We start from the raw sequence: 23,466 nt of genomic DNA, 5'->3' as shown, positions 1-23,466 counted from the left end.
GAAGCAACCTTCCGAACACATGTTGCCATCTTCTCCCACATGTTGTTTGCATCGCCTTCATCATTCCAAGGGCCCTCTTCAATGACCTTTTCCTTAAAGACCTTTGATGCCTTCCCTTCTAATTTTCACCACTTTGTTCTAGCAACCCTAGCTTGTTTGTTCCCATGAGCTTACACCAGAAAGCGGAAGTCAGTCGCCACCAGCTTGTGTTGAGTGACCACACATTCTCTAGGCCTCACCTTATAGTCCATGCATGTTCGTTTATCCCTCCTTGTAATGACAAAGTCAATTTGACTAGAGTATTGGCCGCTACTAAAGGTCACTAAATGAGACTGTCTCTTATGGAAGAAAGTGTTAGCTATCATCAGATCAAAAGCTATGCCAAAGTCTAAGACATCCTCTCCCTCCTAGTTCCTACTACCATATCTGAAACCCCCATGAATCGCCTCGAAACCTACACTTGATGTACCTAAATGGCTATTAAGATCACCTCCTATAAAGAGCTTCTCGCTACTAGGGATAGCTCTAACCAAGCGATCTAAGTCTTCCCAGAAAAGCCGCCTAGCACTCTCATCACGGCCTACTTGGGGGCATATGCACTAATTACGTTTAAGATCATATCACTAATGACAAGTTTAACTAAGATGATCCTATCCCCTTGCCTTCTCACCTCTACCACACCATCATTGAGGCTCTTATCAATCAAAACTCCTACTCCATTTTTATTTGAAGTTGTCCCTGTGTACCAGAGGTTGAAGCTGGTATTGTCCACCTCCTTCGCCTTCTGCCCCCTTCCATTTAGTCTCTTGGACGCATAAGATATTTACACGCCTCCTAACTGTTGTGTCCACTAACTCTCTTAACTTACCTATAAGGGACCCTACATTCTAGCTACCTAAACAGATCCTAATTGGCTCGACTAGCTTCCTTACCCTTCACACCCGCCGAGGTAGATGTGAAGACCCTTGCTCATTTTGCACCACACCCGGGCGCCGATGTGGCGCGCCACTAAGGATGCGACGACCCGATCATTGCTCACTTAACACTGTGTCCAGATCGCGACACAGCGCATCACGAGGATGACGACCCAGAATATTCATGACCTGACCCTTGCTCATTTAACACCATACCCAGGTTCCAATATGGTGCGTCGCTAAGAGGGTTACACCCTAACAGGATTCTTTTGGGTTTCATCTCTATTAAAGTGACTAAGTTTTTATATTGGCTCACCGCGCCTAACATAGTCCTCCTCCTTTACTAGGGCTTGGGACCTACTATGCTAGGACACCAAAGGTGCCCCACCATAGGCGGAGTTCCCTAGCAGTGTAGCACTAACCATTGTTTATTCTCCTGCTTAGCCCATCTTGTGAACGTCGTTTCAACTTGCAACTCTGCTTCCTTGTATTCTCAACATTTCTGATATCCTCCCACATCAAGCATACTCTAGCGTGAACCGACTAGGGTTCCAAGCATCACATTTTGGCGTTGTCTTATTTTTATCAGGGCCGCTCCTAAATTGTAGTTTGTGTTGTCTTCTTTCGACAAGAAACCTTAAGAGCATATTTTGTTTTGGGGTGTTTCATATATAATTCCAACTCATTGTACGGATATATGTTCAATAATGATAAGTACTTATGAAGATTTAAAATATCAATGAATTTTTGGTGTTTTTTATCAAGACCGATAAAGAACATGATACCAAAATCACAAAAACCTCTACGTAGCTATTAGGTTCTTGTCGTGTAACATATTACATATCCCCTGGTGGCTAGTTCTAAGTCTTCGACTTTACATAGATATTTGTATTTTTCGTATAGTTATTTTAAGATTTCAATATACTATTTTTTAGTTGTAAGCTAAGTGCCCGTTGATGACATGACGTCTATGGTCACTTCGCTAATCTCAAGATTTGCTAGTCCTATATTTTGAAGGTGCTTAAAGATATATATTATGCATAGTACTTCAGCAGAGGTGGTATGCGTACATATATTTAGAGCGCGTTTGGCTGAGTTATAGATTTTTGTAGCAACGTTTCGGATCCAAATTCTCTTTAGAAACATTTCTGATGAATCAGGATTACCATGTGGAACTATGTTTGGCTAGTTCGTTGGATTCTTAAAACTAGAACTAGAATGAGAATAAATCAGGTTTTAGATGTTTCTCTGGACTTGTAAAAAATGAGAATCAGTTTCAAGTAATTCTCCCTACAACATTTATCTTTTTCAGTGATTCTAGTAATTCTGCTGAGCTGAAACATTTCTCACTGTCAAAAGCATCCTTAGTGTCTACGTGACTGAATGTGTCGGGTTTATAAACCCGGGGTCCCTCGCTGACCGGCTTCCCAACAAAGACTTGGCCCAAGCAGACAACGCGCAACTCATGGGCCAGCCCAAATATCTAAACAACAGGCCAAAAGGGCGATCCAATCACCGACCGAAAGGTCTGGCCGAGGAGGAACGACGCCCGTTTTCTGGCTCTGGCCCACCTCTCCGATCGGAGCACTCGTTTTGGTCTCCAGCCCGCCTCCAGACGAACTCTCCAACCGGAAGGCATGGCCAAAGCATTACTTCCGACTCCGACCCGTGTCTCCGACCGGGGATGTACCAAACCCCTGCTCACTGCTCTTCTCCGACTGGCGCATTTAGAGCCGACTAGGACTAACCGACCGGGGACGTCTGCTCGGTAAGGACCAGGGGACGGACAGAGAAAGTAAGGCAGGGCGCACAAGTCAAACCATGATACCAGGGACCGTACCCTGTACACCTGCAGAAACAGTACTCTGCAACCTCCCTGGCACAACAGAGCCCAAGCAGTGTTGTAGGCGCCGACATTTTCCCCTACAGTATTGTAGGCGCCATTAACTCCCATATGGTAAGGCTCCTCCCACATGCCTCTAGGCATCGACAGTGTTGTAGGTGCCAACATTTACCGTACCGAGCGAACATGGTAAGACCCCTTGCATGCCTCCAGGCATCAACATTGTGGCAGACGCGCGACGTCTGCCACACCCGAAGAAGACAACACAACCTCCCATGTGCATCTGACATCCAACAGTGTTGTGGGCGTCTACCATCATCCTGTACTCGCCGGCGTGGGCAACAAGACTTAGAAGCATACGAACTCTCTCCCTCTCACTTGTAAGGTCATCTCCTTTATCTATAAAAGGAGATGTGCTCTCTCCCAACATTCAAGTTGATTCAGATTCATTAGATCGATCAAGTTCACTAGTTCACAACCACAGAACCGTCAGGTTCGAACCACAAGCACACGCTTGAACACTTAGCTCATAGCGAGGCTCCCGTCACTCTCGGCCTTTCCGACCGGAGTCTGACCGGACCTCTTGTACCCCCCATCTTTCTCCTTCTTGTTTGTAACCCCATTGCAAACTTTGAGCACATGGACCTTCTTGTTTGTAACCCCACTGCAAACCCTGTGTTATTAAGTGCTAGGTCATCTTCGATCACAACGGATGGTAAAACTATAAATATTTACTTATTGGTCACTCTCTGCACCGACAGAATGACAAAGATTAAAAAAAATCAAAAGCACTCTAGCAGCTGAGTAGACTTCTCGCTATCTCTCAATCATAGGCCCAATATACTCAAGACAAGATTCTGGGCTTTGCCCAATTTTGTCAAATGGCCCAAGCCAAACGTAACGGAATTCTCGTGACGTGTGGTAGAAACAAATCAAAGTGTCTTTGGGCGGCTTTGGAATGGCTGCAACTTCGAGATATATATAGATAGATGGATTGGAGTAAACTAGATTGATTTTTAAAAATATTTATATTTAGTCTAGACTATACACAAAATAAATTATTTAAACACACCCTATATCCAAGATTTCTTAAAGTTAGAACTATCAGCTTTTTGAACTTGACTTCTACCCACAGACAGAGCATAGGTAAAAAGGAAAAACAAAGGTAGGAAAAAAATAGTGACGCAGAAAAGCTCTTGCTGACTGTTATCTTTTCCTTGAAAAAACCCAAGTAAGCAGATTCGATCGTAAAGAAACTAATCACTTAAAATATGCTCATCTATCATTGAACTGTATACTGGTACAAACATACCAGCAAACTTTTCAAGATTCGATTACCCCCTGTTTTTTTTCGCCCCTATGTTTTCTAAATAAGAAGGTGCCAGGCTTCGAACCCGGGTCAGTTGGAAGAGTCATGGAGTTCACCGCTCTAACCGGTCACACCGCGAGAAGCTTGGCGCGCTTACCCCTTGAATGAAACTGATACATTGAAGTTGAACAGTTGAAGCAGCTAGATGTTTCACAACCACTAATGTTCTTTGCTTCACACGTAAATTTTCGGTTATCTAGCTAAGTTTCCCGTTGACGATTTGCACTGTCACTTGGAGACCACTTCAACCTTGCTCGCTTGACCTGCAAATTGGCATATGCACTGCAGGATGCGTTGAGCTGGTTGTTTACGTGTGAAGTGTCGTCGAGCTATTGCGTTTCCAATGAGATGCGTCAGTAACATGCAACCCCTTGGCCCGTGCCTTCTGCTTCACATGATCACGTCATTTATTTGAATGTAAATCTAAACCCCCAAATCAAATGCATATAGATAGTTTTTTTTTTGTGGTTACGCAAATGTGGAACAAGCAAGAAGCAACCTTGTCACTGACATTCGTTTCAAAAGACATACTGTCACGTTAGTTAACCACCAGACGTCAACAGGGGGAAAAAGCTAGCACTTCATGACTGTATATAACGAGGAGTGATCCCACTAATAACGGTACATAATCAACTGCCAGGTGGAGCCCGCACAAACTGGGCCCACTTATCAGGGACAGGCGTTACTGGCACCTCGAGTCAGCAAAGCAAGGACACACGCTTTTTCTGAAAGCAGCAGCGTCCTTTGCCTTTGCCGTTGCCGTTGCCGTTGCCGCCGCCGGCAGCGCTAAAGCGAGTTGCTTCACATGCTAGCAGCTCTCCTCGTCTTTTATTCAGGTCGCGCCAAACCCTTTTTCTTCCGTTTTTCCATCACAATACCTCCAAATTTGCCCCAAATTCGCGCGACACTGGGTTTCAAAACTCAAACCCTCCTCAAATTACGGCCTCCAGCTAACTAATCCAGACCCAGACGGCGGCGGGGCCCAGTCGGTTCGCATTAAACAAACCACCCCCGCCCGCCGCCCCCCGTCCGCTGCTACGCTCCGTTACCCTTTTCCCCTCCGATCGCGGCGGCAGCTTCCGCGAAGGTCTCCACTAAAAAACCGAGCTCGCCACGCCACGCCACGCCACGCCACGCATCTCCTAGTTTTTTCTCCTCCAACGCCTCGAATCCCGCCTCCGAGCGAGCCTGCCCCGCCACCGCCCCCGGGACCGGGAGCCCCATCACTCCATCAGTCCCCTAGCCCGCTCGCTCGCTCGCCTTCCGCTCCTCCCCTCCCATCCCATGGGCGCGGTGGCGTCGACGGTGGCGGCGCGCTTCGCGTTCTTCCCGCCGACCCCGCCGTCGTACGGGGTGGAGCCGCCGGCGGCGTCGGACTCGGAGGTGGTGGAGCTCAGCGGGGTGCCCGTGTCGCGGGGCCGCGGCGTGGAGGCGCGGCGGCTGCCCACGAAGCGCGGCACCGAGGTGGTGGCCATGTACGTGCGCCAGCCCGGGGCGCGCCTCACGCTGCTCTACTCCCACGGCAACGCCGCCGACCTGGGGCAGATGTACGAGCTCTTCGTCGAGCTCAGCGCCCACCTCAACGTCAACCTCATGGGGTAGGTATATATGTAACGTGCGCTCTCTAGCCCTCGCCGCGTTTTGCTGCTTCGACTGGACTGCGTCGAGATCCTATCTGTTAGTATTATGCTGTGATGTTAGTATTCGGTTGCTTCATCTCATTTGGTAAAGGCATTGGTGCTAGTTTAGAACTTGCGACTTGCCTGCTTGCTCGTGATTGTTCGGGTGGCGGGTGCACTTGGGAATTGGGATCCTACAGTTAATCGTGCAATGTGGGATCTGTAGCTGCTTTAATTACTTAATTAGATGCTTAATGTTGTACAAATCTGGCATGTCATTTGGATTGAAATTGTGATCCAGAATTTATCTTAACTGGTTGGGGGGAATTTAGTGTCCAAGGTTGTGCGTGTATTATTTGGATTGTGTGTTTGTGGAAGGTAGTCTTAGATTCTGTTGCTAGATGTACTTGTTTGTGAATTCATGTGTTCTTAGTTGTTATATTAGTCGGGAATGTCCCAAGCTGCAACAGTGCAGCTTATATGGATGTGTGGTTTGGAAAGTTGCGCTGTTCTGGTATACAGTAGACGGATTTCATTGAGGCTGGTAATTGTTTGCTAGTGCATACTTAAGTTGACTGGAAAGTTTGGATGTTGATGTGCTGTACTATTGATTGAGGGGCACGTCTGCTTCATTGTCAGTACTGGAGTTGTTTGGAAGTTATTGGATTAGAGGGAGGAAGACTGTTCATCTATATTGGCGCCTTTGGTTGTGAATCTTGGTCTGCTCTTTTATCCCACTTTATTTTCTGGTTAGAGATTTGAGTGAATCTGATTTTACTGAGGGAATTAGGCATTTCTGGGTTGCTGGCTATGTTTAATAAAAGTGATGGGATGAGCTGTCGGTTAGAATAACTTAGTTACAGTGGATCTATCACTCTATGACCTATTTGAAATCTTGCAAATGGAGGATTTGGTCTGCTCTTTTATCCCACTTTATTTTCTGGTTGTTCATTTTGTTTCTTATTGAATATATGAATTCCATTTATCACCATATTATAACTTTTATCCTATTTTACCCTTTTTGTTGTGTATAAGCCTAGCTACAATTTAATATGTAGTTTGACTTTATAATTGGTGATTGATTGCTAGGCATTATCTATGGCTGTTTTAACCTTTCTATTGTACTCATGATATATTTGCTTTTCATTTTGATGCTCGCCAGTCCTGATCCTTTCAATTGCTTTGAACTTTGTATTCCTGTTATGCTCCATGTTAGTAACTTCTGACCTGTACATTTTTCTACAGCTATGATTATTCTGGGTACGGACAATCATCTGGGAAGGTATAAATTCAGCTTTTATCTAGGAAAGTACTTTCTTTTTACCCCTCTTCTCATGCTATTTTATGAGTTCCAGCTCTTCTTGTGCATGAGCATGGCTGATCAATTTAATTCCATTTGATTTTGCAGCCAAGTGAGCAAAACACGTATGCTGATATAGAAGCTGTTTATAGGTGTCTTATAGAAACATATGGAGCCTCTGAGGAAAACATCATTCTATATGGTCAATCAGTGGGGAGTGGCCCTACTTTGGATTTAGCATTCCGTTTGCCTCATTTACGAGCTGTTGTTCTACATAGCCCAATTTCATCTGGTTTAAGAGTAATGTATCCTGTAAAGCATACATATTGGTTTGACATATATAAGGTGATTAATTTACTTGATTCCTTTTATTTGATCGTATACTTGATCTAATCTCTACTAATTTATTTACAGAACATTGACAAAATTCCTCTGGTCAAGTGTCCTGTACTAGTTATACATGTGAGTATTCCTCTGACAGCAAGTTTTCTTTAATAATGTTTAGTTCCATGTGCGCGCATGCATGTGTCTTTATTGCCATTAACTTTTGTCTTGCATGTAGGGAACTAGGGTTCTAGGCTTTATATATTTGATGGTTACATACCATTTTCCCACTTTGTTCTTTTCAAAATGTGTTCCGAGTTTCAAGCTTGTTATTATCAATGTTGTATTGGTGTTCTTACATTTTCATTAAGCTGTACCCTTGTATGAAGCTCAGTGCGTAACGTTCATGCAATTTTATTAAGGTCTACACTTTTGAGGTCAATAAAATGGATTACATATTAGGCATTATGTCTGTACCATCATACAATACAAGTATTACACTACTTATTCCGTACAATACTGTTTTTAGTTTCCAGAATTCAAATCATAAGGTGCCTTTTGCCTTTCAAAATCTGTACCAAGTTTCTGCATATAAATTTTGGTTATGGGTGCCATACACAAAGGGTTTTAACCAAGTCAGTGAATTATTCCATGTGCAGGGTACAGCTGATGAGGTTGTTGACTGTTCTCATGGGAGGGCGCTATGGGAACTATCCAAAGTGAAATACGAGCCTCTGTGGGTCAAAGGAGGGAACCACTGTAATTTGGAACTGTACCCAGAATACATTAAGCACCTGAAAAAATTCGTCAATGCCATTGAGAGATCGCCACCAGTTAAAGATGAATCTCCAGAGAGTTCAGGTCCTTCAGATCCTAGTGAAACAGGATCCGAAAGTGCAGAGAGCTCACGGAGAAGCACCAATATCTGGGACAAACCAAGATCAAGCATTGATGATAGACCTAGCATTGATCGACGGGAGAAACCTAGGGGAAGTATAGACAGGAGAGATAAAGGCAGAAAGAGCGTTGATCAGCTCGACAAACCACGGGCTAGTGTGGATCAAACTGACAGGCCACGGAAGAGCATCGATCGGTTTGTATATACATTTTATGCTTTCTACTTTACATTCCCTCGTGGAATTTTGTTGTACTTGTAAGATGTATTCTGTTTCCCGTCTCCTGACTCTTGTAATGCCGTGATGTGACAGCTTTGCGGGGATGATGAGGTCAGTCAAATTGTGCAATATTGACTGTTTCACTGCGGCTTCTGGGAGCTGAAAATATCGGAAGGTTAGTATTTGGTAGTGACTCGTAGCCATCTGTATGTATTCCAATCTTTATAATTTATTATTCATTTGGGAGTTTGTTCCTTGAAAGGAAACAACCATAGTTTCCCAGCCACTTCCTTTTTTTTTCCCCCTTGAAGTCATTCACTTGTTACCCGATGTAGTCCGAAGAAAAGCCTCCCCTGCAAAGCAATGAGAAGCACTGTCTTTGCATAACTGTAAATATGTTGTACTATTGCAACTTTTTTTTTTGTTTTATGTTCCACATTCCATAGAAACGCTTCATAGATGTTGATCGGACTTTAAGTGGGAGTTTTATGAAAGCTTACCCGGTGATTGTTTACCATTATATATCCTCGCTGTTATATTACTGCCTGATTTTGTGGCATCCCTTGCCACGGGGTCCGGAAACGTTCGTAACCGCGGGACATGGAGTCGCAGCAGCGGCTGGCTCCACGCGACGGCGGGGCTACCTTGTCTACGACAGCAGCGTTAGTCCGTTAGAGGCCACGGGGCCGGGGGCTGCCGAGACGTCGATCGGCCCCGACCCACATGGGACGGCTGCCTGCCGGCTGCCGTGCGGCCAACCAGCAACAACGGGAGGCGGTAGCGGTGGAGCACGAGCGAAGCCGCCGGGTCCGCGGGTCCGCGGGCGGTGAGGCTGGCAATGGGACTCTATGTGAGTAGTACTGAGTACGTGCGCATGGGCTTTGTCGTGGGCGCATGGCCTCGAAGGATCAAGTCCAGCAGCCAGACAGTTTAGGCTGGCTTAAGCCCAACGTTCATCGGCCTTATTCCTTTTCCCTCAAACAAAAAAAAAAGAAGTCCAATTACCTCCCTCCCTCGACTATCACAGTTGTTCGATTTTTCTCCTTGATTTAAAAAAAATAGTTATCTTAAACCCCCTTAACTTTTGAAAACCATTCATTTTTACAATCTGGCGGTTTTGGTGGTGGTTTTGCTAATACGGTGCAATGTCAAGGTGGTAAATCGGACTAAATTGAAAGTTCAAGGAGGTAAGTCAGACTATAAATATTTTTATAAAAAAATAATAAAAAATATTCAAATATATTTTTACATGAAAAATAATGCAATTAAAAATTCTAAACTTGGGTGAAAAATTATTTTAGCTCAGAAAATTATGAAACTTGTTTTAGGTTTTCTAAAAGCATGCTCTATGTTATGGTGCCTAGCTTGAAATCGGTTAAATTTTGATGGACTCATTTTAGTGCTTATTTGCTAGTAGAAGCTCTCCTTTGTATTATAATTAGTGGATATTGATGATCATCTAAACTACACAAAAGCACCATTGAAGCATGTTCAGGGCTGTAGAGGGCACTGGTCCGCTGCCCTAGATAAATTTTCAAAATAGTTTTGTCAAACTGCGTGGCTGCATGCACACTGCCGCACATATGCATGCATGTATGCACCCTTTGTTTAATACATTTAATTAAGTTTTACAAACTAGATTTAATTAAGTTTTAGTGCAATGAATTATGGGGCGTAATGTCGCAAAAATCTAGATGGTAGCACATGGGTCATGATATTTGTACAAATAGAATCAAGTGACATGAAAAGCTAGGCACCATAGCATAGAGCATGATTTTAGAAAAAAAAAAATCTAAAATTAGTTTCATGATTTTCCAAGCTAAAGCAAATTTTCTATGAATTTTCTAACATAAACCAGGGTGTAGGATTTTAATTGTTATATTTTTCATGTAAAATATATTTGGATATATTTTTTTATTTTTTTAAGAATTTTTATATATTTTTATAAAAAATATTTCTAGTTCGATTTACCTCTTCAAACTTTCAACTTAGTCCGATTTACCTCCTTTGACGTGAACAGTTTTCAAAAGTTTAAGGGTTTAAGACCTGGTTTTGTAGATCAAGAACGAAAATTGGACGAGACTGAGGGAGGTAAATTGAACCTGGCTGTGGTAAAAAAAAAGTTTTGCTCGTTTCATGAAATTGCTATGATATGGGAACTTAGTACCTTATTTAATGTTGTTGTGTGTAATAACATGTACTAACTCTGTTCCAAAATAAATAGTTTTCTAGAAATTTTTAGACAGATTAAGAATGTTAACAAAAGACACACCTACCCTCATCTCCTCTCTCTCTCTCTCTCTCAGGATATCTCCTAGATTTAGCTGTTATTGTTTGTATACACCCATAATTAGCTTCCCCATTAGGAAGCAATATCTTATGTTTTCATAGATTGCTATTTTTTTATAAATGTTAAACCTCATAAAGTTATTTATGACAGTGTCTACTGTCTGATTGTTTGTATCAAAATGTGTGTGACTGTATGTGTATGTGTCCATCTATTTTTTTTTACTTTGGAACAAATAAAAAATGTTAGGATTGAGCAAGGCTTATTTGTTATAAATGCTCTCGCTAAAATCTATTGACGGAAGAGGCGAAATTGTTGCTTCAGAATCTCACTGCCCATGTCCTTTTATTTTCCCTCATTGTGAATATGTGAATGTGTATCAAATATGCGTAAGGGCAGTCCCAATGGTGCATTGATGATAGTTTCTATCCTCATTAAATGACTTACCACGTAGGTAAAATGCTGACATGACAATGTAATTAATGAAGAAAGAGAGCAAAAATCATAGAAATGATTTCTTCATGAAGAAACCAGGTCTACTCTTGACCCAATGCATCAAGAAACCATGAAATCGCCATTGGGGAGAAACCACCAGTTTCTATGGAGCTCGTGTCGCACTCCCATTGGAGGAAAAAATAGAGTTGGAAGAGAGAAAGAAAAAATAGTTATTACTCATAGAAACCATGGGTTGGAAAGCAGTACTTTTTTAGTGCGGTATCCTATGTTATAGAAACTACTAATTTCTTTCATTGAGACTGCCCTAATCAAGTGCTATTGCCAGCATAACCTTGGAACTCACTAATTTTCAATAAAAAAAAAACTTGGAACTCACTCGTACTGGCACAAGTACAACCCTCGATTCCAGCTGCGGCTGCCGCGAGGAGGAAAATGTGTCGCTGCCTGCCGCCACGATCGGAGCGACGGAGCGCACGCCCTCGTGCTCCGCATCCCCTCTCTCGCTCTAGTCCTTCGACGCCGCCTCCCCAGTCAAATTAATGCGCTAATGATGCGTCCGGCGGCGCCCGAGGCCCCGGCGCACGTTCGCCCGGCGGCCCTCCCGATGGCCGGCGCTCTCTCTCTCTCCCCCTCGGTTTCCCTCCATTGGCGGCTCTGTCGGGTGGACCCAGATCGGACCTCGTAGCCGGCCCCGCCGCGGGAGGTGCACCGCGCGCGGTCCACGGCGTCGCCGAAAGAGGCAGCGAGCGTGTCGTGTCGACCACCCCGCGCGTCGAATCGCTGTTCACGCAGGCCGCGGCGCAGCGCGATGGCACCGGTGTTGTGCCCGAGAGCTCACAGCTTAGAACGTTTGCTCCTGCCGATTTTCACCGTTCCTTCCATGTAAGAAATTTTCTTATATGGGGGAAAAGATCAAATTACTCCCCAAGTAAGGCCCTGTGCCTTTTAACTGATTTTTTTGATCGATTTTCTCCCACCAAATATTTTAGTTAGTTCATTCTACTCTTAATATTTTTTTTTCATTTACAAGTTGAGTTCTAAGTTAATTTTTTTATTGATATCATAACTAATGTCAAAGTTTTATGAATTTTTGAACATCTTATAATAAAATAACCCTAGAGATATAAGATTGTATAAAAAATAATGATAATGATTTATAATGTAATTTTTAACATAAGTTATCGTATCCACTATCACTCTACAAAATTTTAACTTAGAGCTCAACTTTTACATCTATACCTCTATATACCTAATATTAAAGAGGTAAAATTTCTCTCCACTATTTTTTTATGTCCGTCTTTCCCTACCTACTCAGATAATGGAGTTCTGTTCAAACTTATATAACTCGTGCACATACGAGTTTTAATGATTCGCGAAACTCGCAGTCTGATTTCAAGATGTATTGGCCAAGACCATATGGCCCGTTCGCTGGTCTGAAACTTGGCTGAAACTGGCTGAAAAGCACTGTTCTGGCTAAATTGTTGTGAGAGAAAAGCACTGTTCCGGCTGAAAAAACAAGCCGAACAAGCCTAATATAAGATAAGCTGAACATGGCCATTTTTTTATCCATCGATGCTATATTTTTTTCGACATCCTACTATTGTGTTTCCATCTCATGAGCGATTTTTTCTCCCCCGTTTAATGTTTCGTGTCCGGCTCGATTTCCTTAGCTTTCTGATTTTTTTCCTATATACGTAGCTGGACGATGCGTTTCCTTTTTTTTTTGTTTTTTCTCCATAAGCCCCCAAGTTTGTTTTCAATATATATTTTCTTCTATCCAGTATTTTCCTGTAGGTATCTTGGTAGATCCCGTTTCTTTTTTTTTCCCAGGCGATCCTGTTTTCCCTTTTCTTTTGTTCGCTCGGTCCGATCCAATATCTCGGCATTCCGGCCTCCTGTCCTTCAATGGTTTATTCTTTTTTCCTTACAAAAATACTATACAACATACATGTGTTTTAGCATAAAAAAAACACATGATTTTTTTTAAAGTATGCAGGCGAGTTGTACGTACAGGGCACGTACGACAAACATCCCGGCTTCGATGCGAGTGCGACGTGCGAGTGGCATGCAATGCGTGATGGGCTGATGGCCGGCCGTAAGCAAGATTCGGTCCGGCTCCGTCGCCCGTCGCGGTGCTACGTGTCCTTGGCGTACCGCGGGTATACGCGTGTGGCTGGATCCGATTTGTTTTTTTGTTCTTATATAGAAAAAAATTGTTTCATGTGATCTGTCGATCTGTGATCTTGTGATTTGTGATTATCTGAAGGATGGAGGCTATTGGATCTTAATTCTATGGTATAAAAAAATTCAGTGTTGAAACTGCATAAAACACATGGTTGTTGGGTAGACAGACTCAAATAACATATATAATAACAATATTATTATTATTATTATTATTATTATTATTATTATTATTATTATTATTATTATTATTATTATTATTATTATTATTATTATTATTATTATGTGTTGTTATTAAAAGATAAAGAGTTTCTTCCAAACCATTTTTTATTTTCAAAATACATATGTACAGCTTTAATTTTCGTGTCATGTTTGTGATCTTGATTCATGACTCACACTCGCATCCAATGATAGTCCAAAGTCCGGTTCAAAGCGTATTGAGACCCGTTGACGTTTGTGATCTGGACTCGTGACTCAGACTCGCATCCAGTGATAGTCCAAAATCCGGTTCAAAATGTATTGGGACACGTTGCAACGCACGGGCACATTTTGCTAATAGAGAAAAAAAGGGCACATCGTATTAGAACAAAGTCTACTTGTAAGGACAGTCCCAATGCTAAAAACCACACGTGGTTTCCATGCCTATTAATTTATTTATACGCTGCATATAGAAACTATATCCCCGATGGGTAGTTTTTATAGAATATATTTTTTCCAATCACTTGGACTATTACTTTTATCCCCTCACCCAGAAAATGGGAGGACTGATTTTCTCATCACCTGAAGCGCTATATGAGAAGTATAAATGATTGTATGTCTTTCCATCACCTAAAGCCTTTAGGTGCAATCAATTAGTGTTTGTGCATACAACTTTTAAGAGCAAAAGGTGGCTGGTGCAATAAAAAAAAAAGTTGCTTGCTCCTATTGTACGTGTAAGGCGTAAAATCACCTCCACGTGAGAGGGGGTGTTAAAATAAACTCTCCATTCTATAATATAAGAAATCTGAGTTTATTCTAAGTAAAATTGTGCTAAGTTTAACCAAATCTATAAAAAAAGAACGATAATATTTACGACATCCAATTAGCGTTGTTGAATATATGATGAAACATATTTTCATAATTTACATCTTTGATGAAGGGGGTGTCAATACATGTCTCTACATATTTTAGTCAAACTTAGCATAGTTTGACTTAATATAAATTCAGACATATGAAGTACTAGGTGAATTATCCGCCTTTTCCAACAACTTAAGCTGGCAACAATGTGTTCACTTCTCCAATTTAGCAACAGCCGACGTACACGGTTGCGGACCCATCATGGTTCGGTGGTCCCTTCAGTATTTCTGTCAACTTGCTCTCCTACACAAGTATCGCCTCCAGGATCTAGCGCACGAATCCAACATAAGCTGCGCTCTCCAAATCGCTGTCGTCCTCAGTAATGATTCAGGAACTTCTGTTACTGTAAGCTTCGAATCTACCAAGAGTCATTACGCATCTCACTGGAAGGCCCAAAGTTAGGATTGTTCAGGGCTTCTGGCGGTAGTGTCTATCTAGCAAATCCCCCAACATCCTTAGAACAGATTACTGACGACCTCGGTCAGTGGACAAAAATGAACTACGCAGCGCGGTGATCTGAATCATTTCACTTCAGATGCACGGAATAGGCAAACCGCAATGCCGAGACATTGGCACGCAGCTGGTACGACTCGAGTCCCAGAAGACCGTGTTGACTGTCTCTCCAGGTACAGTATGAATGTATGAATCTTGACACAAGGTGCAGAGAAGCCTAGGGCATGTTTCCCAAGCCGTACAATCAAGCAGCAGAACCAAAACCCAAGCTGGCATCCTGGTCATGCTTTTCCAGGCCACTTGCTATGCCCAACACCTGAAAAGAGGAAAACCACGAATCAAGTGATTGTAACCCCGCGAAAAGAAACAGACCAAATTCAACCAGCTGAAAAGATTCTCCATGCCCTTCACTCTCCCAAGTTCCCCGATTCAATGCTACCGACAACGGTGGCCAAACACAAGGTTTGCCATTGCGTGCTGAGGGCGTCTGTTTTACACACCCACCAAGTAACCAGCTGTAAAGTTACTATCACCTAGAAGTCTGACAATTCAATATGGTTTACGGTACATGTGGGGCACCGAGAGCATTGCTTAAGATCAACGGGAGGTGAAACTCTAGGTTCTGGCCTTGTTTACTGAAAACCTTTCTAGTTGGCCACCAAAGTTTGCTTCTTCTTCCTCACTGTGATGCATTGGCAGCACTGCGGCATAAGGCCCAATGCACTCAAAATCCTCCATCTCAAGTAATTTGCCGATCCTTGATGCACTTTTACTGTGCATGAGATCCTTGGAAACTACTACTGCTTGGCAAATGGCAATGGACAAACTTTGAGATCTCCCAGGCACATGAATATACTTAAGCCAATAAGAAACTGCCGAGGACCTAGCTAATTGTACATGGATTAAAAGTACAGGTGCAGCATTCAATGAATATAGGAGATATTGCAACTCTACTTTGACCAATGGAGTGCCCATGTCTCTGAAGGCCTATAAAACTACCCTTCCTTTGTTCTGCTTTCTCCTTCCATTTCTGTTAGTTAAATGACAGACATACTTAAAAGCAGGGCTAAACAGTTAGTTATGCAGCCGTTAAACTGTATAAGCTTCTTGCTTGGGCTGGCCATCCTCTCGGCCACCCTTGGCCCCTTCGTCGCCATTGCACATAGAGGTTAGACATAATCATCTCTCCTGCATTTGCAACTGCCTACTTTTAACCTTATTCTTCTAGTATCTCTAAGACTTCCCAGCTCATTCCTTTCTCAGTTTAAGCATCCATGTTTGATGAACTGACACACCTTCCGTCTGTTTTCAGAATTACTGTCAGTTACTGGCAGCAAGGGAGGAGCAGAAATCAAGCTGGTAAGAATCTGAAGCAATGTCAAGTAATAAATTATGTAGCCAGGACTCTTCCCTGGCTACAGAAACTAATGATGTTTCGAATGCAGGAACTCAGCGTTGACAAGATCAGGACAGATGAGGAAGTCAGAAGCAATGTATTGACAGGTCGAAGGCTGGCTTTTGAAGATGCAGTCATGGAGCAGAAGGAAACAAAGAATTCTGGAAGCAGAACAAGCTCAGGTGCAAAATATTCTGTTGGAAAATGCAGTCATGGAGGAGGGAAGGATTTGAGTATGAATTGTAACTTTAGAAGTAGAAAACCTCCACCAAAGGTTTACTTTGATGGCCAAATTCCCTTCACTGCTGATTACCGTTCACCCCGGAAACACCCTCCCAAGAACAACTAGAAGTAGATAGGGTCTAGCCAAGTAACTATAACTAGCTTGTTTTCCTTCCATTTCTCTTTTGGTTTGCCATCCTATATGTCAAAAATGGCTTTTCCTTCTTGTTAGATACATGTGTTTAGTTATGACTAAAAAATAACTGGTCCTTTTCCTATGTCACGAATCATGATACTTATGTTACACTTCTTTTGGGAAAAAAGTTCAGCATTTATGCACCATTTTACTCAAGATAGACTTGTAATTTTCAATTTTCTAGATGTTAAAAGTTTGACAAAAAAATCTAAACAAAGAAAAGAAGAAAATCCCAAGAAAAATAACAATGAACTACTACATTTCCATTTTCTGTTCAGTTTGAATATTTTTACATTCTTAATGCAGGAGAAAATAAGAATTACTCAACTAATTCACGTGTGCCGTCAAACATAAAGGTGATCTCTTCGTCCTTCCCAACATTACATCAACATGTTTTTTTTGGGTCAAAAGATGGTATGAATTTAATTTTTATAGTAGTCACGTGAAATTTAAAACTGCAACTTCATACTTCTAATGCTGATATCTGAGTGTGAATACCAGAAATAAATAGACATGCACAGAGTATCATTCACATAATATGCTTGTCCGACAGGGATGGAGCCGCGCTCGTGTCGGCCGCCGCCTGCCGCGCCGCCGGCCCACGCGCAGCCTCGCTAGCGCTTGTCCGACCCACCGGCCCGCGCGCAGCCTCGCTTGCACTCGCCTGCGCCGCCGGCCAGCGCGCTGTCTCGCTCGCGTTACTCCTGCGCGCAGCCGGCGCTCTCATCCTCCCGTTCCGCTCTAGCAGCCGCCCCCTCCCCCTGCAGTGCGCCAACAACCTCGCCTCGCCTCTCCCCCATAGCTGTTGATCCCCGGCTGCATCCGGTGCATCTCTAGGGAGGGCCGGGAGGCACCTCTCCGGCTAGGTCGCATCTAATGGCTCGGCAACCTCCGGGCGCTCTCATCGAACTCGAGCAGGACCCTGCTCTTACAGAGCTGGTCAGAGAGTGGGACTTCTCCCTGGGTTAGCGCTTCGAAGCTGAGGTCGTGCACAAGTTTTCCTCCTCGGTGCATCATCCTTCTTCCTCGCCGGATGGCTCTTTCTTCCTGCTCGTGGTCTTCAGAAGGTTTCTTTTTCGTCTCACTGAAGATTCAGCTGCTTTGGCTTTGCACTGCTGTCAGGGAGGCGCTCCCGTTGGTTTTCATGTCACTTACCAAAGTGATCGCCACTTCTGTTTCTCCGTCGCCTCCAAGCATGTTGGTCTGCTAATTCGATCTCTCAGAAGAATCACGACTGCTCATTTTGACGCCTATTTCCACTTGTGGCGAGACGGAGGTGATAATTGGGAACTTGAGAAGAAGTGTTGGGACAAAGAAGAGAAAGCTAGTGGGACAACGGTGTTTAGTCCAAAAAAATAAGCGCAAATTGACTTCTAAGAATGTTTCTTTCTGCAGTAAACTCGTTCAAGATTCCCCAGCTCGTAAATATCGTCCTACTAAGATTGGCCAGGTCATCAAGATTGGCAAGTTCTTCTGTCCTATCACTACTTCTAGCAGTAGTGATTCGGTTTTCTCCACAGCTGCCTCTGGTCTTGGAAGGGATCCTGAGCACAAGCCATCCCTCAAAATCTCTCAGGCGTCTTCAGGTGTTCTTGATGTTCACAATGTCAATGGTGAGCTTGATGTTCATATTGTTCAAAGTGTTCCTAATCAAGCCGCTAGCATTTATCAGGCCGGCAACATTGAGCAGGATGCCAACCTTCAGCCGGCTGAAATGATTAATGATGGGTCTAATCCCCAAGCTAGCAAGAAGCCATCCCAGGAATTAATTGAGCTACCTCCTAATCGAGGTGACCTTCTCAGCTCCACTCTCAATCGTCTTCATCGCATCGGCTTTAGATGTTTGGGTGCTGATCACTTCATCAAAGACTGTACCAGTGCCTTTAGATGCCTGTATTGCTATAATTATGGCCATCAAGCCAAGTATTGTGTCAAACGGCGTTTGGACTAAAAGCATCTAGGCTCCTAGTTAGGTTTCGATGATTAACGACAATACGAGATTACTATGACTAACGTGTGTTTTGCAGAGACAATTAAGTTAGGTCATGATAATGGTAATTGATTGGGCAATCATAGTTGTCATGCCCCTACGATGGATATTGTTTTGGTTTTCAAAGGATGGACGACAAGGTTAAGGATGGACTAGTTTTAAGTGTTGTTTGGTGTTGAAGAGACACTTAGAGTAGTTTAGGACTTTGTTTTTCTTTTGGCCGTACTATTAAGGAGGGTATGGACTAGTAGCTTAACCTAGGTGAGTCTAGTGGGTTAGGTGTGGTACACACTTGTCAAATCTAGCACTAGGTAGCTCCGGAGTAGCCCTAAGATCAATTGGAGCAAACTTCATTCACATATGATTTCAAGTTGAAAGTGAATGGAGGGTCAAATGTTGACCGGACGCTGAAGGATGAGTCCGATCAGTTCATTTGATCAACTGGAGCCATCTGGTTGCGACCGGACGCTGAGTGAAATATGACTGGACGCTGGGTGCCAGAGTTCAGTCAACTCCAGAGAGGTTCCAGAGAGAGAGTTTCTTGATCGGACGCGTCCGATCAGTACTGACCGGACGCTGGTCAGGATCCGGTTACTGACCAGACGTTGAACAGCAAAGTGACCGGACTGTGGGCGCCAGCGTCCGGTCAACATCAGTAAGGTTCCAGAGAGCAGTTTTCGTGACCGGACACGTCCGGTCAGTGCTAACCGGACGCAGGTTAGAGTCCGGTCACAACTTAACGGCTCTATGGCGGGGGGAACTGACCGGAGCATCCGATCACCTTGACCGAAGTGTCCGATCACCCCGCAGAGTGATAAGTCAACCTCCTAATGGTTCGTTTTGAATGAGGGGGTATAAATACTTTCTCTATTCATTCAAGGGAGGTCTCTTGCCTATTTGTTCAGCTGAGAAACACCCTTGAGAGTGCTAAGGAGAGCAAGAGCCTAGTGAGGTGATTCAGATTTGAGAATCCAAGATTAAGGCCTCATTAGTGCAAGGAGAGTAGCAAGTGTGCATCCACCCTTCTCATTAGGCTTGTTGTGGTCAAGTAAGAGTTCGTGCTTGTTACTCTTGGTGATCGCCATTACCTAGATGGCTTGGTGGTGATCGGGAGTTTGACGATCATCTGGCAGAGCTTGTGGATGACCCAACTCAAGCTGTGAACGGTTGTGGGCAATTCACCGCGATGGAGTGTCGAAGAATCAGCCCGTAGAGAGCCCTTGATCCTTGCGCGGATCAAGGGGGAGCTACACCCTTGCGCAGGTGCTCCAACGAGGACTACTGGGGAGTGGCGACTCTCCGATACCTCGACAAAATATCGTCGCGTTCCTTCTCCTCTCTTTACTTTAAATATTTATATTTGAGCAATTCAATTCTTGTCTTTACATTCTTAGAATTACCATGCTAGAGTAGGATTGAAACCTAGGGTGCAAAACTTTTATGCGGTAGATCAATAGAATCACATTCTAGGCACAAGGGGTGAAGTGTGATAAGTATAGCGTTAAATTATTGCAAAGAATTTTAGAATTAGTCCAATTCACCCCCTCTTGGACATCTTGATCATTTCAATTGGTATCAGAACCTCGTGCTCACGTATTTAGGCTTAACCGCCTAGAAAAAGATGTCCCACGGAGATGGACCTCCTCCTATCTTTTAGGGAGATAATTTTTCTTATTGAAAAATCCGCATGGAGACGTACTTAGAAGGTCTAGATGTTGAAATTCTTAGAGCCGCCTCTCAAGGCTTTCCAAAACCTAGGGATCCCGTACATCTTCAAGGCGATGAGGTCAATTATGAGAAATAGAATGCAAAGGCTAAAAACACCATCTTTAGAGGCATTTGCAAAGATGTGTTTAACCGTGTGCGAAACCACAAGGACGCCCATGCACTATGGTCGGATATTTGTGTGCTCCATGAGGGAACAAAGAGTGAGCGTGAGGAACGCTATCATCTTGTCATAAAAAAGCTTAATTCATTTGAGATGTTTCTGAAAAAAAGTGCTAATAAAATGTACTCACGCTTAAATATTCTTGTAGAGGAAGTCAATGGGCTTAGACTCACAAATGCAACCATCCGATGTTGTAAGAAAGATTTTGAGTGTCCTCTCCATTGACAAGTATGGGCATATTGTGACCGTGCTTCATCAAGGTGATCTTTCCACCGCTACACCAACACAAATATTGAGAAAGATCAACGCACATGAGATGTATATGCACATCACACCACAAGATGGCTCATCTTCCACCAAGAAGAAAGAGTTGGCATTCAAGGCTAGCCAAGAGAAAGGCAAAGCAAGAGTTGAATATGAGAGCTCAAGTGATGATGAAATTGATTATGCAAGTCTTGCTCTTATGGTGAGAAGAACCGTCAAGATGCTAAAGAATCTCAACAAGAACGGTGTCAAGTTTGATGGCAAGAAAAAGAAATTCTTCACTAGCAATAGAAGAAAGCCAATCTCGGAGATAGATTGCTACAATTATAGAGAACTTGATCATCTAGCTCATCAATGCCCCAAGCCCAAGAAAGACAAGTACAAGAAGAAGTACAAGGGCAAGAAAGATGACTCAAGTGATGAAGATAATGATAAGAAGAAGGATGGCAAGAAGAAGGATTTCCACAAGAAGAATAAAAATGGCAAGGCATACATCGTCGGTGATTGGCTCACGGACATTGATTCGTCAAGTTGCTCATCCGATGATGATAGTGAGAACGAGAAGGTGGCCGCTATTGTGATTTACTCTTCACTATCTTCACTGACACCATCACCATCATCCTCTACACACCTATGCCTTATGACCAAGGGTGAACGAAAGGTACAAAGTGATGATGAGAGTAGTAGTAATGAACATGCTAGCAATGATGATAGTGATAGTGATGATGAATTAAAATCACCTTCATATGATGATCTTGTCAAATTGCTAAATCAATACACTAGGATCATTAGAAAGACTAGAGCTAAGCATGAAAAGCTAGAACTTAAGAATGACTCTCTTTTAGCTAAATGTGACATAGCGGAAAAAGCTAGTGTTGAGCTTAGAGAAGCAAATGATACTATGTCATCCAAACTCAAGGAGCTCAAATCTTTTAAGAAGGAGCTTAGAGAAAAATATGATAAACTTGAGGGGATATATAATGAGCTCATCACTAGCTACAATATGCTAAAAGAAGAGTATACCAACCTCAAGGTTAATAATGATAATCTTGTTGTCTCTCATGAGTTTTTATCCAATGAGCCACATGATGCTACTAACCATGTTGTTAAGATTGATATAGCTACATCATGTGATGATTTGATTATTGAGAGTATTGAGCAATGTTCTAGTAGCAAAGGCAAGCAAGTGGTTGAGTCCGATAACTATGATGAGTATGTCAAGATCAAGGATGAGAATGAGAAGCTCAAGAAAGATCTTGAAAAGCTATCAACCACCAACACCATTATGATAGAGAACCTTGACCATGATAGTGATCTAGCTCTTGAGAATGAAAAGCTTAAGGAAGAGAACAAGAGACTCAAGAAGGAGAAAAATCATGATGAGCTAAAAGAAGAGAATAAGAAGCTCAAGTTAGAGGGGTTCTCAAACCCTTTTTTCATGGAAGTTTTTATCACCGGTGCTTGGCAAATTTGGAAGCAAAGAAACAACTTCATTTTTAGTAGAGGCCAACCATCCTTCCTTGCTTGGAAAACAGGTTTCATTGATGAAGCTCGCCTACAAGCTCACAGGATCTCTGAAAACAAGCACTCTCCCTTTCTTGGATAGATTTGTGTACATAGTTTGGTCCAGCCTGCCTCAGGCTACCTGTTTCCTTCTTTGCTGCTGTTTTTTGTTCTTACAGTTGGTTCTTTTTGGTTTAATAAATTACTAACAGTGGAGGCTTCCCCTGCTGTCGTTCTTTCAAAAAAAAAAAAGACATGCACATGTGTACATTTCAGATATGTCAAAGGTCTACACAATATTGTCAAATAGTAAAATGGAAGAGTAAGTTTGAGGTACCACATGGCCACATCATGTGCACACTGCACACTACTCTATACTAGACTAATATTTTCCAGAAATACGAACATTCCTTTTGAATATATTAAACCTGTCCCAGAAAGTCATAATAGCAACTACCACTGTTTTATCTTTTTATTTCCCTTGCATTTCCTTATTAGTGGTATAAGCCACTACTAATTTTCTAGTGAAATGTCTCAGGATAGTAGTAGCCCCCGGATGCAGGCAGGACCATCCAGGAACAGAGTAAAACTAGAAGGAAGCACATCAGTGATAACACTGAGCATTCCAAATCCTCAACGTCTAAGAACATTGCCATCGAAGCACTCCAGGAATTCAAATGCAGGCTCCAAAAAAGAACTGAGGGATTCAGTAGTTCACAGAACCTTATATAAAATTAATGAGGATTGGAAGGAGAAAATGCTAGATGCCAGTGATGGAGTTTTAAAATTTCTTAACAAGGATTACCATGCCTCTCCCCATAAGAGGAAACCTGTTCACAACTGAGAACGGACAAAATGCTTATGCCAAATCCTTGTCTTGTGCCTAACTTAATGCTGTAATGATGAGCCAGTATGATATACTGCTGTTTTACTTCATCATGTGTAACAAGGAATAATGCGCCCCCGTTCATGCTTATCTATGGTGGTTTTTCTCCGGTGCGCCATACACTATATGAAGCTATCAAAATCT

At 42.9% G+C, this 23,466-nt stretch overlaps 2 protein-coding genes across 2 annotated transcripts; both read left to right on the top strand.

The window, feature by feature from the left end:
• The first annotated feature begins 5,176 nt into the window (after positions 1-5,176).
• Positions 5,177-8,981, top strand: LOC136520607 (uncharacterized). The gene is made up of 6 exons (XM_066514171.1): positions 5,177-5,724; positions 6,991-7,027; positions 7,154-7,390; positions 7,460-7,507; positions 8,029-8,462; positions 8,578-8,981. Exons 1-6 carry the CDS (start codon positions 5,411-5,413, stop codon positions 8,645-8,647), a joined length of 1,140 nt encoding a protein of 379 aa, XP_066370268.1. The 5' UTR covers positions 5,177-5,410; the 3' UTR covers positions 8,648-8,981.
• A 6,404-nt stretch (positions 8,982-15,385) lies between these two features.
• Positions 15,386-23,280, top strand: LOC136520608 (uncharacterized). Its single transcript, XM_066514172.1, has 5 exons — positions 15,386-16,145; positions 16,290-16,336; positions 16,423-16,555; positions 17,098-17,147; positions 22,975-23,280. Exons 1-5 carry the CDS (start codon positions 16,019-16,021, stop codon positions 23,278-23,280), a joined length of 663 nt encoding a protein of 220 aa, XP_066370269.1. The 5' UTR covers positions 15,386-16,018.
• Positions 23,281-23,466: the final 186 nt, after the last annotated feature.

This window comes from Miscanthus floridulus, chromosome 18 (genome assembly GCF_019320115.1).
Source record: "Miscanthus floridulus cultivar M001 chromosome 18, ASM1932011v1, whole genome shotgun sequence".
NCBI classification, from domain to species: domain Eukaryota; kingdom Viridiplantae; phylum Streptophyta; class Magnoliopsida; order Poales; family Poaceae; genus Miscanthus; species Miscanthus floridulus.
This window is presented reverse-complemented; position numbering and strand designations above follow the sequence as displayed.